The 13,326-nt window shown below is 40.8% G+C and overlaps 1 protein-coding gene across 2 annotated transcripts in view; it reads left to right on the forward strand.

Annotated features, from left to right (window-relative positions):
• The window catches only part of LOC108296618 (protein SET-like), a 156,751-nt gene extending 151,008 nt beyond the window's left edge, over positions 1-5,743 (forward strand). The window contains exons 7-8 of one of the 2 annotated variants that reach the window (XM_017519108.2): positions 64-106; positions 4,320-5,743. In XM_017519108.2, coding sequence (XP_017374597.1) covers positions 64-106; positions 4,320-5,274 — 998 coding nt within the window. In that variant the 3' untranslated portion in view covers positions 5,275-5,743. The remainder of the gene's footprint in view (positions 1-63; positions 107-4,319) is intronic. The other variant, XM_017519107.2, reaches the window with a different exon arrangement.
• The last annotated feature ends 7,583 nt before the right edge of the window (positions 5,744-13,326 follow it).

Consider the following 13,326-nt stretch of genomic DNA (forward strand, 5'->3'; position numbering starts at 1 on the left):
CCATCTCTGCTAGAATAAAGAGAGCTTCCTCTGACATTTCTCTTTCTTATGTGTTCATCCTAGCCAGAGGAGTGGAAAGAGCCCATTGGATTGAGCAGTTAAGGAGGTGAGTCAATTAAACCTCTTTCCTTTATAAATTCCCCAGTCTCAGGGAAGTTCTTTATAGCAGTGTGAAAATGGACTAATACAGTTAATTGGTACCAGGAGTTGGATACTGCTATAAAGATACTCAAAACTGTGGAATCGACTTTGGAATTGGTAAGAGGCAGAGGTTGAAACAGTTTAGAGGTCTCAGAAGATAGGAAGATGTGGGAAAGTTTGGAACTTCCTAGAGACTCGTTGAATGGTTTTGACCAAAATGCTGATAGTGATGTGAACAACGAAGTCCAGGCTGAGGTGGTCTCAGATGGAGATGAGGAACTTCTTGGGAACTGGAGCAAAGGTCACTTTTGCTATGCTTTAATGAAGAGACTGGTGGCATTTTGTCCTGCTCTAGAGATCTGTGGAACTTTGAAATTGAGAGAGATAATTTAGAGTATCTGGCAGAATAAATTTCTAATTGGCAAAGCATTCAAGAGGAAGCAGAGCCTAAAAGTTTGGAAAATATACAACCTGATCATAAGGTAGGAAAAACCCCAATTTTCTGAGAAGGAATTCAAGCTGGCTGCAGAAATTTTCATAAGCAACAAGGAACTGAACGTTAATAGCCAAGACAATGGGAAAAATATCTCCAGGGCATGTCAGAGACCTTCGCAACAGCCCTTCTCATCACAGGCACAGAGACCTGGGAGGAAAAAATGGTTTTGTGGACCGGGCCGAAGACTCCCTGCTCTCTGCAGCCTAGGGACTTGGTGTCCCTTGTCCTAGCTGCTCTAGCTCCATCCATGGATAAAAGGGGCCATAGTCAGCTCAGGCTGTTGCTTCAGAGGATGTAAGCCTCAAGTCTTGATGGCTTCAATGTAATATTGGACCTGTGGGTGCACAGAAGACAAGAATTGAGTTTTGGGAACTTCCACCTAGATTTCAGAGGATGTATGAAAACTCCTGGATGTCCAGGCAGAAGTCAGCTGTAGGGGAAGAGCCCTCATGGAGAACCTCTGCTAGGGCAGTGCAGAGGAGAAATGTGGGGTTGGAACTCCCACACAGAACCCCCACTGGGACACTGCTTAGTGGAGCTGTGAAAATTGGGCCATTATCCTCCAGATCCCAGGATGGTAGATCCACCAACAGCTTGTACCGTGTACCTGGAAAAGCCACAGGCATTCAACACGAGCCTGAAAAGGAGCTGCCCAAGGTTATGGGAGCCCACCACTTGCATCAGTGTGCTCTGGATGTTTTACATGGAGTCAAAAGAGATCATTTTGGAGCTTTAAGATTTAATGACTGCCCTGTTGGATTTCAGACCTGCATGGGGTCTGCAGTGCCTCTTTTTTGGCCAATTTCTCCCTTTTGGAATGAGAGCATTTATCCAATGCTTGTACCCACCTTGTGTCGTGGAAGTAACTAACTTGTTTTTGATTTTACAGGCTTATAGGCAGAAGGGACTTGCCTTGTCTCTGATGAGACTTTGGACTTGGACTTTTGGGTTAATGCTGGAATTAGTTAAGTACTTAGGGGAATGTGGGAAGGCATGATTGGTTTTGAAATGTGAAAAGACATGAGATTTTGGAGGGGCCAGGGTTGGAATGATATGGTTTGACTCTGTGTCCTCACTCAAATCTCATCCTGAATTGTAATCCCCACATGTTGAGGGAGGAACAAGTAATCCTTATGTGTCAAGGAAGGAAGGCAATTGGATCATGAGGGTATTTTCCTCTATGCTGTTCTTATGATAGTGAGTTCTCATGAGATCTAATGGTTTTATAAGGGACTTTCCCCACTTCACTTCTTCATCTCTCTCCTGCTGGCTTGTGAAGAAGGTGCCTGCTTCCCCTTCTGCCATGATTGTAAATTTCCTGAGGCCCACCCCCAGCCATGTAAAACTATGAGTCAATTAAACTTCTTTCCTTTATAAATTATCCAGTCTCAGGGAAATTCTTTATAGCAATGTGAAAATGGACTGATATACTTAGTCTCTAGTAATCAGGGAAGCTGAAAATCTTGTGACCTCTGGAATAATGGCTAGTAATCATTTAACTACTGTTATATCTTAGCGGAATTAAGGCTCCTCTCATCCTCCTAACCTGGTGGCCTTTTATTAGTTTTACAAAGACGGTTTAGTTTTGGGAAGGGCTATTACCATTTAAACTATAAAATAAATTTCTCCAAAACTTAGCTTGGCCCATGCTGAGGAATGACCAAGGGAAATTTGGAGGTTAAAAGCAAGATGGAGTTTGTTAGATCTCTTTCACTGTCATAATTTTCTCACTGTTACAACTTTTGCAAATGTGGTTTCAGTTGTAACTCAAGGCTTACTGGACTTCTCAGCTGTAAACAATGTGAACTAATGACTAATAAGTGGTTTGGTGTTGGGACCTTTTACAACCCAGGGAGAATGGAGGGGAAGTGGGCACAAATGATTAAATTTGGATTCCTGCCAGCGGGGAAAAGCTAGGGCTCAGAGTCCAATTTAGGCTGACTTAAAAACAACTTAAAAGTGTGGCTTTTCATGCACAGTTAAATTTGCTAGCTGAGATTCACACTTGTTTCTTATTAAAAATGTCCAATAAATGGTATTTTTTAGTGTAGGGAATCATTATTTAGCTCTCTGAATCTGTCCCAGTGCACTGAGGGACTCTCAGCTGTTGAAGCAGAAATGATCTGATGAACCAGACTGCCAAGATGGACGTGACCACTTTTGACTGCAGAGCAAGCAGAGAAATAAAGATTCATGTGCAAGAGAGGGTGGACTCATAGGGTCATTTGACCTAAAGAAGGGCACCTGCAGGACCTGGGATTTTGCAATGTGCAGAGACTGAAAAAGAAAGACATTTGGCTATTAGCAGCACTGAAATAAATTTACTCTGAGCAATGTTTCTGCCTAACTGCCTTAACCAATACAAGAACAAAATTTGAAACTTCAGCTCATTATTGTTCTACTTTTGGCAGTGTGATTTTTCCTGAGGCTTTTAATTCTTTTCTTAAAGTCCTCTATATTTGAATCATTGATGTGTTTTCAAATATTGGCTTAAAGCAGCTCAGGTTGTTATTTTATTTAAGGGAATAAATTGGCTGTCTAGATGTATCCTATTTCATATACAAATGCCTATTTTCATGCAAATAAACAAACTTCTATAGGAAAGTATTCATGATATAAGGTGTCATAGGAAGGTCTTGAATATTTATTTACTCTCAGAGTTCTGGCTTTTTGATTACATTATTGTTAAATCGCTTGTTTATACCATTACCTTGTTAGTGGGACTAAGTATCCTAAAGCATTTCTTTTCTTATTTTCATCATTCCCCTTTTCACATGCAAACAAATTTTTAAAATAAAACTTTGTTGATATATGCAGGAAGAATTTCTCCAGCTCTAATTATCTCAATGCCAGAGGATATTCTTTTATACTTTCATTCTACCAATCTCAATCTTTTGTCTTTCAAATCCCTTTCCACTGGACCCCCAGAGCCTTTATTATGTTGTCAACAACCTTTCCTTATTTTTGGACAATTACAGAATTGAAAGTCTGGAAGTGCTTTAGAGCCTTGCTACTCAAAGTGTGGATCATTTCACCCTCTGTTAATGATTGAATCTCAATCTCTATTCTTAATCATCTGTTCCCTAAGTGTGCCAGATATGATTTTCCAGTAGCATTTTTGGATATTTCCGTGTGGATGTCAGCTAATGTAGCAGAGTCAACAGGCTTTAAAGTAGAGATGAAGTCCTGCTACGTTTATGTTGCCTGGACTGGTCTTGAACTCCTGGGCTCAACCAGTCCTCCCACCTCGGGCTCTCAAAGTGTTGGGATTACAGGCATGAGCCACTGTGCCCAGCCTCAACATGCGTAAAATCAAGACACACATAAACACAGCAAAACACATTTAACTCACCATTATCCCCTTCACATGATTCTTTTTCTATATTCCATTTTTCTTTGATGATGATATTGCCATCTTCATGGCCATCTCAATGGGACATAGAAAAAGCATTATAATATTGCTGTCTCAATACTACCCCCAATTTAATCAGCCCATAAGTTTTGTGAATTAAATTTCCACCAAGCCTTGGGCATAGATTTCTTCTTCTCTACTCATTGCTGCTGTTTTGATTTACATTTTCATTATCGCTTGTCTTGCCTAATGCCAGCGATCCTAACTTATCTCTTTGCCTTCTCCAGCCTTTTTTTCTTCTTTTTTAATTTTTTTTTTTTTAAATTTTAGATTCAGTATTCTGCCTCCTTCCGGACGACCAAGGAGACTCGTGGTCTTGTTTTCTGACTTCCCCATCAGCATAGTCCGCAAAGGCCGCCGCCGGTCTCCACTCCCACCTCAAAAGAAGAAACCAAGACCACCTCCTGCTCGGGGACCGAAGGAGACATCGGCCTCTACAGGCTTGGTGACGAGGGGAGAAAAAGAACAGCAAGAAATAATTGAAAACATTGATGAAGTACAAAATGAAATAGACAGACTTAATGAACAAGCCAGTGAGGAGATTTTGAAAGTAGAACAGAAATATAACAGACTCCGCCAACCATTTTTTCAGAAGAGGTCAGAATTGATTGCCAAAATCCCAAATTTTTGGGTCACAACGTTTGTCAACCATCCACAAATATCTACACTGCTTGGGGAGGAGGATGAAGAGGCACTACATTATTTGATCGGTGTTGAAGTTACAGAATTTGAAGATATTATTAAATCGGGTTACAAAATAGATTTTCATTTTGATGAAAATCCTTACTTTGAAAATAAAGTTATCTCCAGAGAATTTCATCTGAATGAGAGTGGTGATCCATCTTCAACATCCACCGAAATCAAATGGAAATTTGGAAAGGATTTGACAAAACGTTCAAGTCAAAAGCAGAATAAAGCCAGCAGGAAGAGGAAGCATGAGGAACCAGAGAGCTTCTTTACCTGGTTTAAGGACAATTCTGATGCAGGTGCTGATGACTTAGGAGAGGTCATCAAAGATGATATTTGGCAAAACCCATTACAATACTACTTGGTTCCCGATATGGATGATGAAGAAGAAGGAGAAGGAGAAGAAGATAATGATGATGATGAAGAGGAGGAAGGATTAGAAGATGTTGATGAAGAAGGGGATGAGGATGAAGGTGAAGAAGACGAAGATGATGATGAAGGGGAGGAAGGAGAGGAGGATGAAGGAGAAGATGACTAATAGAACACTGACGGATTCCAACCTTCCTTTTTAAAAATTTTCTCCAGTCCCTGGGAGCAAGTTGCAGTCTTTTGTTTTTTTTCCTCTTGTGCTCAGTCGCCCTGTTCTTGAGGTCTCCTTTCTCTATACCATTGTTCTCAGCTTATTTTGGGGGAAATACCTTGAGCAGAATACAATGGGAAAAAGAGTCTGTACTCTTTCTGTTCGAAATTCATTTTAGTCACTTCCTGTCTGAACAAAAACTGTATGGAATCAACACCACTGAGCTCTGTGGGAAAAAAGAAAAACCTACTCCCTTCGCTCTGCTGGAAGTTGGAGGGTGTAGGCCCCTGTGTAGTAGTGCATAGAATTCTAGCTTTTTTCCTCCTTTCTCTGCATATTTGACTCAGAGAGTACACTGTGTCTCTGTGAATATGGACCATTAGCATTTACCAACATGTATCTGTCTACTTTCTCTTGTTTAAAAAAAGAAAAAAAAACTTTAAAAAAATGGGGTTGTAGAAGGTCTGCAAAGGGTGAATTTGAGATGTTTGAGTGGGTTAAGTGGGTATTTTGACAACATGGCTTCTCCTTTGGCATGTTTAGTTGTGATATTTGACAGACATCCTTGCAGCTTAAGATGACACTTTTAAAATAAATTCTCTCCTAATGATGACTTGAGCCCTGCCACTCAATGGGAGAATCAGCAGAACTTGTAGGATCTTACTTGGAACTGACATTCTCTATTGTAATTTTGTTCCTGCTTATTTTTAAATTTTCTTTTTGTTTCACTGGAAAGGAAAGATGATGTTCAGTTTTAAATGTTAAAAGTGTATAAAGTTGCTTTGTTACAATAAAACTAAATGTGTGCACACATACACACACACATACACACACACACACATTTTAGATTCAGGGAGTACACATGCAGGAGTTTTACATGGATATATTGCATGATGCTGAGGTTTGAGCTTTTATTGAACCTGTCACCCAAATAGTGAACATAGCACCCAATAGGTAGTTTTTCAGTCGTTGCTCCCCTTCCTCCTTCCTTTTGGAGTCCCCAGTGTCTATTGTTTCTATCCTTATGTCCATATATACCCAGTGTTTAATACCCATTTATAAGTGAGACCGTGTGGTATTTGGCTTTCTATTCCTGTGTTATTCCTTCTTAATTTTTTCATCGACCCAGTGGTCATTCTGGAGCACATTGTTTAATTTCTATGTGTTCATATAGTTTCCAAAATTACTCTTGTTATTGATTTCTAGTTTTATTCCATTGTGTTTGGAGAAATACCTTGTATAATTTCAATTTTTTTTTTGAAAATTTTAAGGCTTGTTTTGTGGCCTAACATATGGTCAACCCTTGAGAATGATCCATGTGCTGATGAGAAGAATGTGTATTCTGCAGATCTTGGAGGAAATGTTCTGTAAATAGCTATTAGATCCCATTTGGTGTATAGTGCAGATTAAATCTAATGTTTCTTTGTTGATTCTCTGTCTTCATGATGTGTTCAGTGCTGAAAGTGGGGTGTTGACGTCTCCAGCTATTATTGTATTGGACTGTGCCTCTCTTTAGCTCTAATAAAATTTACTTTATATGTCTGGGTGTTCCAGTGTTGGGTGCAAATATATATTATAATTGTTATAACCTCTTGCTGCAATGACCCCTATGTCATTATATAGTGATCTTCTTTGTCTCTTTTTATAGTTTTTGCCTTGAAATCTATTTTGTCTGGTATAAGTATAGCCACTCCTGCTTTTTTTTTTTCGGTTTTTATTTGCATGGAATATCTTTTTCCATCTCTTTATTTTCAGTCTATGTGTGTCTTTATAAGTAGGTGTGTTTCTTGTGGGCAACAGATTATTGGGTCTTGTATTTTTAAAATTCATTCAACCATTCTGTGTCTTTTGATTGGAGAGTTTAGTCCCTTTACATTCAACGTTATTATTGATAAGTAAGGACTTACTCTGCTATTTTGTTATCTGTTAGTTATTTTGTGGCCTTCTTTTTTTCCTTTCATCCTGTCTTCCTTTTGGTGAAGGTGATTTTTTCTGTTGTTATGATTTAATTTCTCGTTTTTCATTTTTTGTGTATCTGTTTTACGTTTTTTCATTTGAGATTATCATGAGGCTTACAATACTATCTTATAACGTATTATTTTAAACTGTTGACAACTTAACACTGATTGCATAAATAAATAAGCAAATTAACAAACCATCAAAGAAAAAACTAAAACTCCACACTTTTTCATCTCATAGCTCTGTAAGTTTTTATTGTTTGTATTTATATCTTGTTGTATTGACTATGTCTTAAAAAGTTGTTGTAGTTATTATTTTTGATAGGCTCATCTTTTAGTCTTTGTACTCAAGATGTGAGTAGTTTACACAACATAGTTACAATGTTATAATATTCTGTGTTTTTCTGTGGACTTGCTATTACTCATGAGTTTTGCAGCTTTAGATAATTTCTTATTGCTCAATAATGTCCTTGTCTTTTAGATTGAGGCATTCTCTTCAGGATTTCTTGTAGGACAGGTCTGGTGTTGATAAAATCCCTCAGCTTTTGTTTATCTGGGAAAGTCTGTATTTCTCCTTCATGTATAAAGGATATTTTCCCTGAATATATTCTTCTAGGGTAAAAGTTTTTTCCTTCAGTATTTTAAATGTGTCACGCCACTCTCTCCTGTCCTGTAACATTTCCACTGAGAAGTCTGCTGCCAGATGTATTAGAGTTCCTTTGTATGTTGTTTGTTTCTTTTCTCTTGATGCTTTTAGGGTCTTTTCTTTATCCTTAACCTTTGGGAATTTGATTATTAAATGTATTGAGGTAGTCTTCTTTGGGTTAAATTTACTTTGTGTTCTATAATATTCTTCTAGTTGAATATTGGTATCCTGCTCTAGGTTTTGCAAGTTCTCTGTTATCCACTTAATTAACTTTCTACTCTGATCTCTCTCTTTTTTAATGCCAATACCTCTTAGATTTGCCCTTTTGAGGCTACTTTCTAGATCTCGTAGGTGTGCTTAATTCTTTTTTGTTCTTTTTCCTTTTGTCTCCTCTGACTGTGTATTTTTCAAATAGCCTGTCTTCAAGCTCACTAATCCTTTCTGCTGCTTGATCAGTTCTGCTATTAAGAGACCCTGATGCATTCTTCACTATGTCAGTTGCATTTTTTAGCTCCAGAATTTCCACCTGATTCTTTTGAAAATATTTCAATCTCTTTGCTACATTTATCTCATAGGATTCTGAGTTTCTTCTCTGTTTTGTCTTGGATTTCACTGAGCTTCTGCAAAACAACTATTTTGAGTTCTCTGACTGAAAGGTCACATATCTCTGTCTCTCTGGGATTGGTCCTTGGTGCCTTATTTAGTTTGTTTGGTGAGGTCATGTTTTCCTAGATGTTCTTGATGTTTTTGGATGTTTGTTGGTGTCTGGATATTGAAGAGTTAGGTATTTATTATAGTCTTCACCATCTGGGCTTTGTTTTTATTTGTTCTTGGGAAGGCTTTCCAAGTATTCAAAGGGACTTTGGTGTTGTGATCTAAGTCTTTGGTCACTGTAGCCATGTCTGCATTAGGAGCTATTCCAAACCCAGTAATGCTGTGGCTTTTGTGGACTCATAGAAGTACTGCTTTGCTGGTCTTGGGTAAGATCCAGAGAATTTTCTGGATTACCAGGTAAAGTGTCTTATTCTCTCTGCTTACTTTCCCTCAAACAACTGGAGTCTCTCTCTCTCTCTCTGAGCTGAGCTGCCTGGAGTTGGGGGAAGGGTGATACAAGCACCCTTGCAGCCACCACTACTGGGACTGTGTGTGTTAGACTCAATGCCAGCACAGCACTGGGTCTTGTGCAAGCTCTGCCTTGACTACTGCCTGGTTAGTGCCTATGTTCTTGGGCCTCTACAATCAGCAGGCAGTGAAGCCAGCCAGCTTGTGTCCTTCCCTTCAGGTCCTCGTTTGCCCCCTGGCCCTGGGGGGGTCCAGAGATGCCATCTGGAAGCCAGGGCCTGGAGTTGGGAACCTTAGGAATCTTCCTGGGATTCTATTCTACTGCAGCTGAGCTGGTACTCAAGACACAAGACAAAGTCCTTCCCACTCTTCTTTCCTCTTTCCTTAAGCAAAAGAGGCTACCTTATGGCTGCTACTGCCTCAGGCCCACAGCAAGTGCTGCCTGGCTATTGCCGATGTTCACTCAAGGCCCAAGGGCTCTTCAGCCAGCTTGTCAGCTTGTGGTAAATGCTGCCAGGCCTGGGTCTCTCTCTTCAGGGCAGTGGGCTCCCATCTGGCCCAGGGCAAGTCCAGAAATGCCATTGAGAAGCCAAGATCTGGAACCAGGGATATCAAGAGTCCACTTGGTGCTCTACCTATGGCCAAGCTGGTACCCAAGCTGCAAGACAAAGTTCCCTTTACTCTTTTCTCTTATTTCTTGAAGCAGAAGGAGTCTCTCCTCATAACCACCACACCTGGGAATGTGCTGGGTCACCCCTGAAGCCAACATGGAACTGGGTCCCATCCAAAGGCCACGGCAAGTACTGCCTGGCTACCACTGCTGATTATTCAGGGACCCAAGGTCTCTTTAATCAGCAGGTGGGGAATCCTTCCAGGACTGGGTCTTTCCCTTCAGAGTAGTAGGTTCCCTGCTGGCCTAGGGTGTGTCTAGAAATGTCATCTGAGAGTTAGAGCCTGGAATGGGGGCTTCATGGCTCTGTCTGGTGCCCTATTCTACTGTAGCTGAGCTGATATCCAAAATGCAAGACAAAGTCTTCTGACATGGTTTGGATCTGTGCCCAAATCTCATGTTCAATTGTAATCCCCAGTGTTAGAGGTGGGGCCTGGTGGGAGGTGATTGGATCATGGGGGCAGGTTCTCATGAATGGTTTGGCACCATCCCCTTGATGTTATCCTCACAATAGTGAGTTCTCACAAGGTCTGGGTGTTTAAAAATGTGTAGCACCTTTTCGCTTGATCTCTCCTGCTCCTGCTCAAACCATGTAAAACAGCTGCTCCCCCTTTGCCTTCCACCATGATTGGAATTTTCCTGAGGCCTCTCCAGAAGCAGAAGCTGTTGTGCTTCCTGTAGAGCCTGCAGAACCATAAGCCAGTTAAACCTCTTTTTTTTTTTTTTTTAATAAACAACCCAGTCTCAGATATTTCTTTATAGCAATGTGAGGAGGGAATAATACAGAAAATGGCTGAGCTGATGTCCAAGATGCAAGACAAAGTCCTCTTTACTCTCCCCTCTTTTGTCCTCAAGCAGAAAGAAGGAGTCTCTTCCAGAGTTGTGAGCTGTGCTGCCTAAGGTTGGGAAGAAGTGACACAATCATTTCCTTTGCTGCCCCAGCTAGTGTCTCACTAGGTTATGTGCACCTCAAGTCTGCTGGCTCTAAGCCCAGTCCAGCACTGGGACTTGCCTAGAAATTGCAGTCCTTGTGACCTAGACTGTCTTTTAAGTTTATTTAGGACCCCAGATTGCTTTGCCTTCAGCTTGCAATGATAGGTCTTGCCAGAACTTAGATTCCAACCATGAGCCTAGCCTCTGGCTAAGGATGGTCTAAATGTTCCCTCTGTGGTTGCTGGCTGAGTTCTGCCCTATGTTTCTTTCCTCTGTGACTGGGCAGCACTGAGCTCCAATGCAAAGTCCCACAATCACTGGGCTGTCTCTCTCCCAAGCACACAGATTCTCTCTCTGTACCATGTGGTCATTGCTAGGGAATGGGAGAGGGATGGTGTCAGGAATTCAAGACTCTCTTTCCTACTTTGTTCAGTGCCTCTTTCCTGAACATAATGTTAAAACGAGGTACTATGATCGCTCACCTGAATTTTGGTTCTTTTTTTTTTTTTTTGTGACAGTGTTTCTCTGTGTTTCCCAATTTGGTTTGTAATGGCGCGATCTCGGCTCACTGCAACCTCTACCTCCCGGGTTCAAGCAATTCTCCTGCCTCAACCTCCTGAGTAGCTGGGATTACAGACACCCACCACCATGTCTGGCTAACTTTTTTTGTATTTTTAGTAGAGATGGGGTTTCACTATGTTAGCCAGGCTGGTCTCAAACTCCTGACCTCGTGATCTGCCTGCCTCGGCCTCCTAAAGTGTTGGGATTACAGGCATGAGCCACTGCATCCAGCCTGAGTTTTGGTTCTTTATTATTATTATTATTATTATTGAGATGGAATTTTGCTCTTGTTGCCCAGGCTAGAGTGCAATGGCGTGATCTCCGCTCACTGCAACCTCCACCTCCCGGGTTCAAGCAATTCTCCTGCCTCAGCCTCCCAAGTAGCTGGGATTACAGGCATGTGCCACCATGCCCAGCTAATTTTTGTCTTTTTAGTAGAGACAGGGTTTCTCCATGTTGGTCAGGCTTGTCTTGAACTCCCAACCTCAGGTGATTGGCCCGCCTCAGCCTCCCAAAGTGCTGGGATTACAGGTGTGAGCCACTGTGCCCAGTGGGTTTTGGTTCTCATGAAGGTGCTTTTTTTGTGTGATAGTTGTTCAATTTGGTGTTCCTGCAGGGGGATATTCTCTGGAGGCTTCTATTTAGCCATTTTGTTCCACCTCCCTCCCACTCATATGGTTTTTAGTAGGCCTCAGTGTTTTAACCACATGAGGCTTGCCACAGAGCTGCCTTAGCACATGGAAGATGGCTTCTCCTGCAGAGTGATTCGAGAGAGAGTGTCTCCCAGATGGAAGGTGCAGTCTTTTTATTGTGTAATCTTGAAAGTGACATCCCATCTCTTCTGCCATATATTATTCATTAACAGGGAGTCACTAAATGTAGCCCACAGTGAAGAAAAGGGGAAGCAAGTTCTATCTCTTGAGGAGAGGAGTATGAAAGAATTTGTGAATGTATCTTCAAAACCACCAAAATCTGTTCCCTGGCCACAAATTATTTATCTTCTTCCCACATGCAAAATACATATCAAAGAATTTGTGGGCATATATTTAAAACTAGCACACTATTTTACGCTTCACAGAAACTGGGATCTTGGGACATACCTTTCACTGACTCCATTTTACATACATGGGAGGCCTTAAACTCCCCAGATCTTCCGCCATCTGGTCCTAATTACATATTTTCCACCACTTGCTTATGAATCTTGCATACAGTCAAATCAAATGATTCACCATTTCTTTTGTTTCTTCTTTTTTTTTTTTTAATTTTAATTGTTTATTTTATTTATTTTTTGTTTCTTCTAAATGATTGTCATGAGCTTATGTACACATTGACTGATCAGATTTAATTATAACTTTTTGTAAAAAATACAAAACCCCACCAAGGCAGTAGGATATGCCTGATTCTCTGTAAGCAGCACATTTTGAGGGCAGGCTGGGCTAGGGGAGGGACAGAGCCATCATAATAGCCATTCTGTATTGAGCACCTGTCACTTTCTTTTTTTAAACTTTTATTTTAAGTTCGAGGGTACATGTACAGGTTTGTTATACAGGCAAACTTGTGTCATGTGGGTTGCTGTACAGATTACTTAATCAACAGACACTAAGTCCAGTACCCAATAGTTATTTTTTTCTGATCCTCTCCCTCCTCCCACCTTCCACCCTCAAGTAGGCCCCAGGGTCTGTTGTTCCCTTCATTGTGTCCATGAATTCTCATTATTTATCTTCCACTTATAAATGAGAGCATGTGATATTTGGTTTTCTGTTCCTGTGTTAGTTTGCTGAGGATAATGGCCTCTAGCTCCATCCACATTCCCACAAAAGATATAATCTCGTTCTTTTTTATGGCTGCATAGTATTCCACGTTGTATGTGTACCACATTTTCTTTATCCAGTCTATCATTGATGGGCATTTAGGTTGATTCCATGTCTTCGTAATTGTGAATAGTGCAGCAATGAACATATGTGTGCATGTGTCTTTATGGTAGAATGATTTTTTTAAAATTACATTTTAGGTTTTGGGGTACATGTGAAGAAAATGCAATACTGTTGTATAGGTATACACATGGCAGCGTGATTTGCTGCCTTCCTTCCCTTCACCTATATCTGGCATTTCTCCCCATGCTATCTCTCCCCAACTCCCCACCCCCTGCTGTTCCTCCCCTATTTCCCCCCAACAGGCCC

The sequence above is a fragment of the Cebus imitator genome, unplaced genomic scaffold (assembly GCF_001604975.1).
Source record: "Cebus imitator isolate Cc_AM_T3 unplaced genomic scaffold, Cebus_imitator-1.0 Scaffold728, whole genome shotgun sequence".
NCBI classification, from domain to species: Eukaryota; Metazoa; Chordata; class Mammalia; order Primates; family Cebidae; genus Cebus; species Cebus imitator.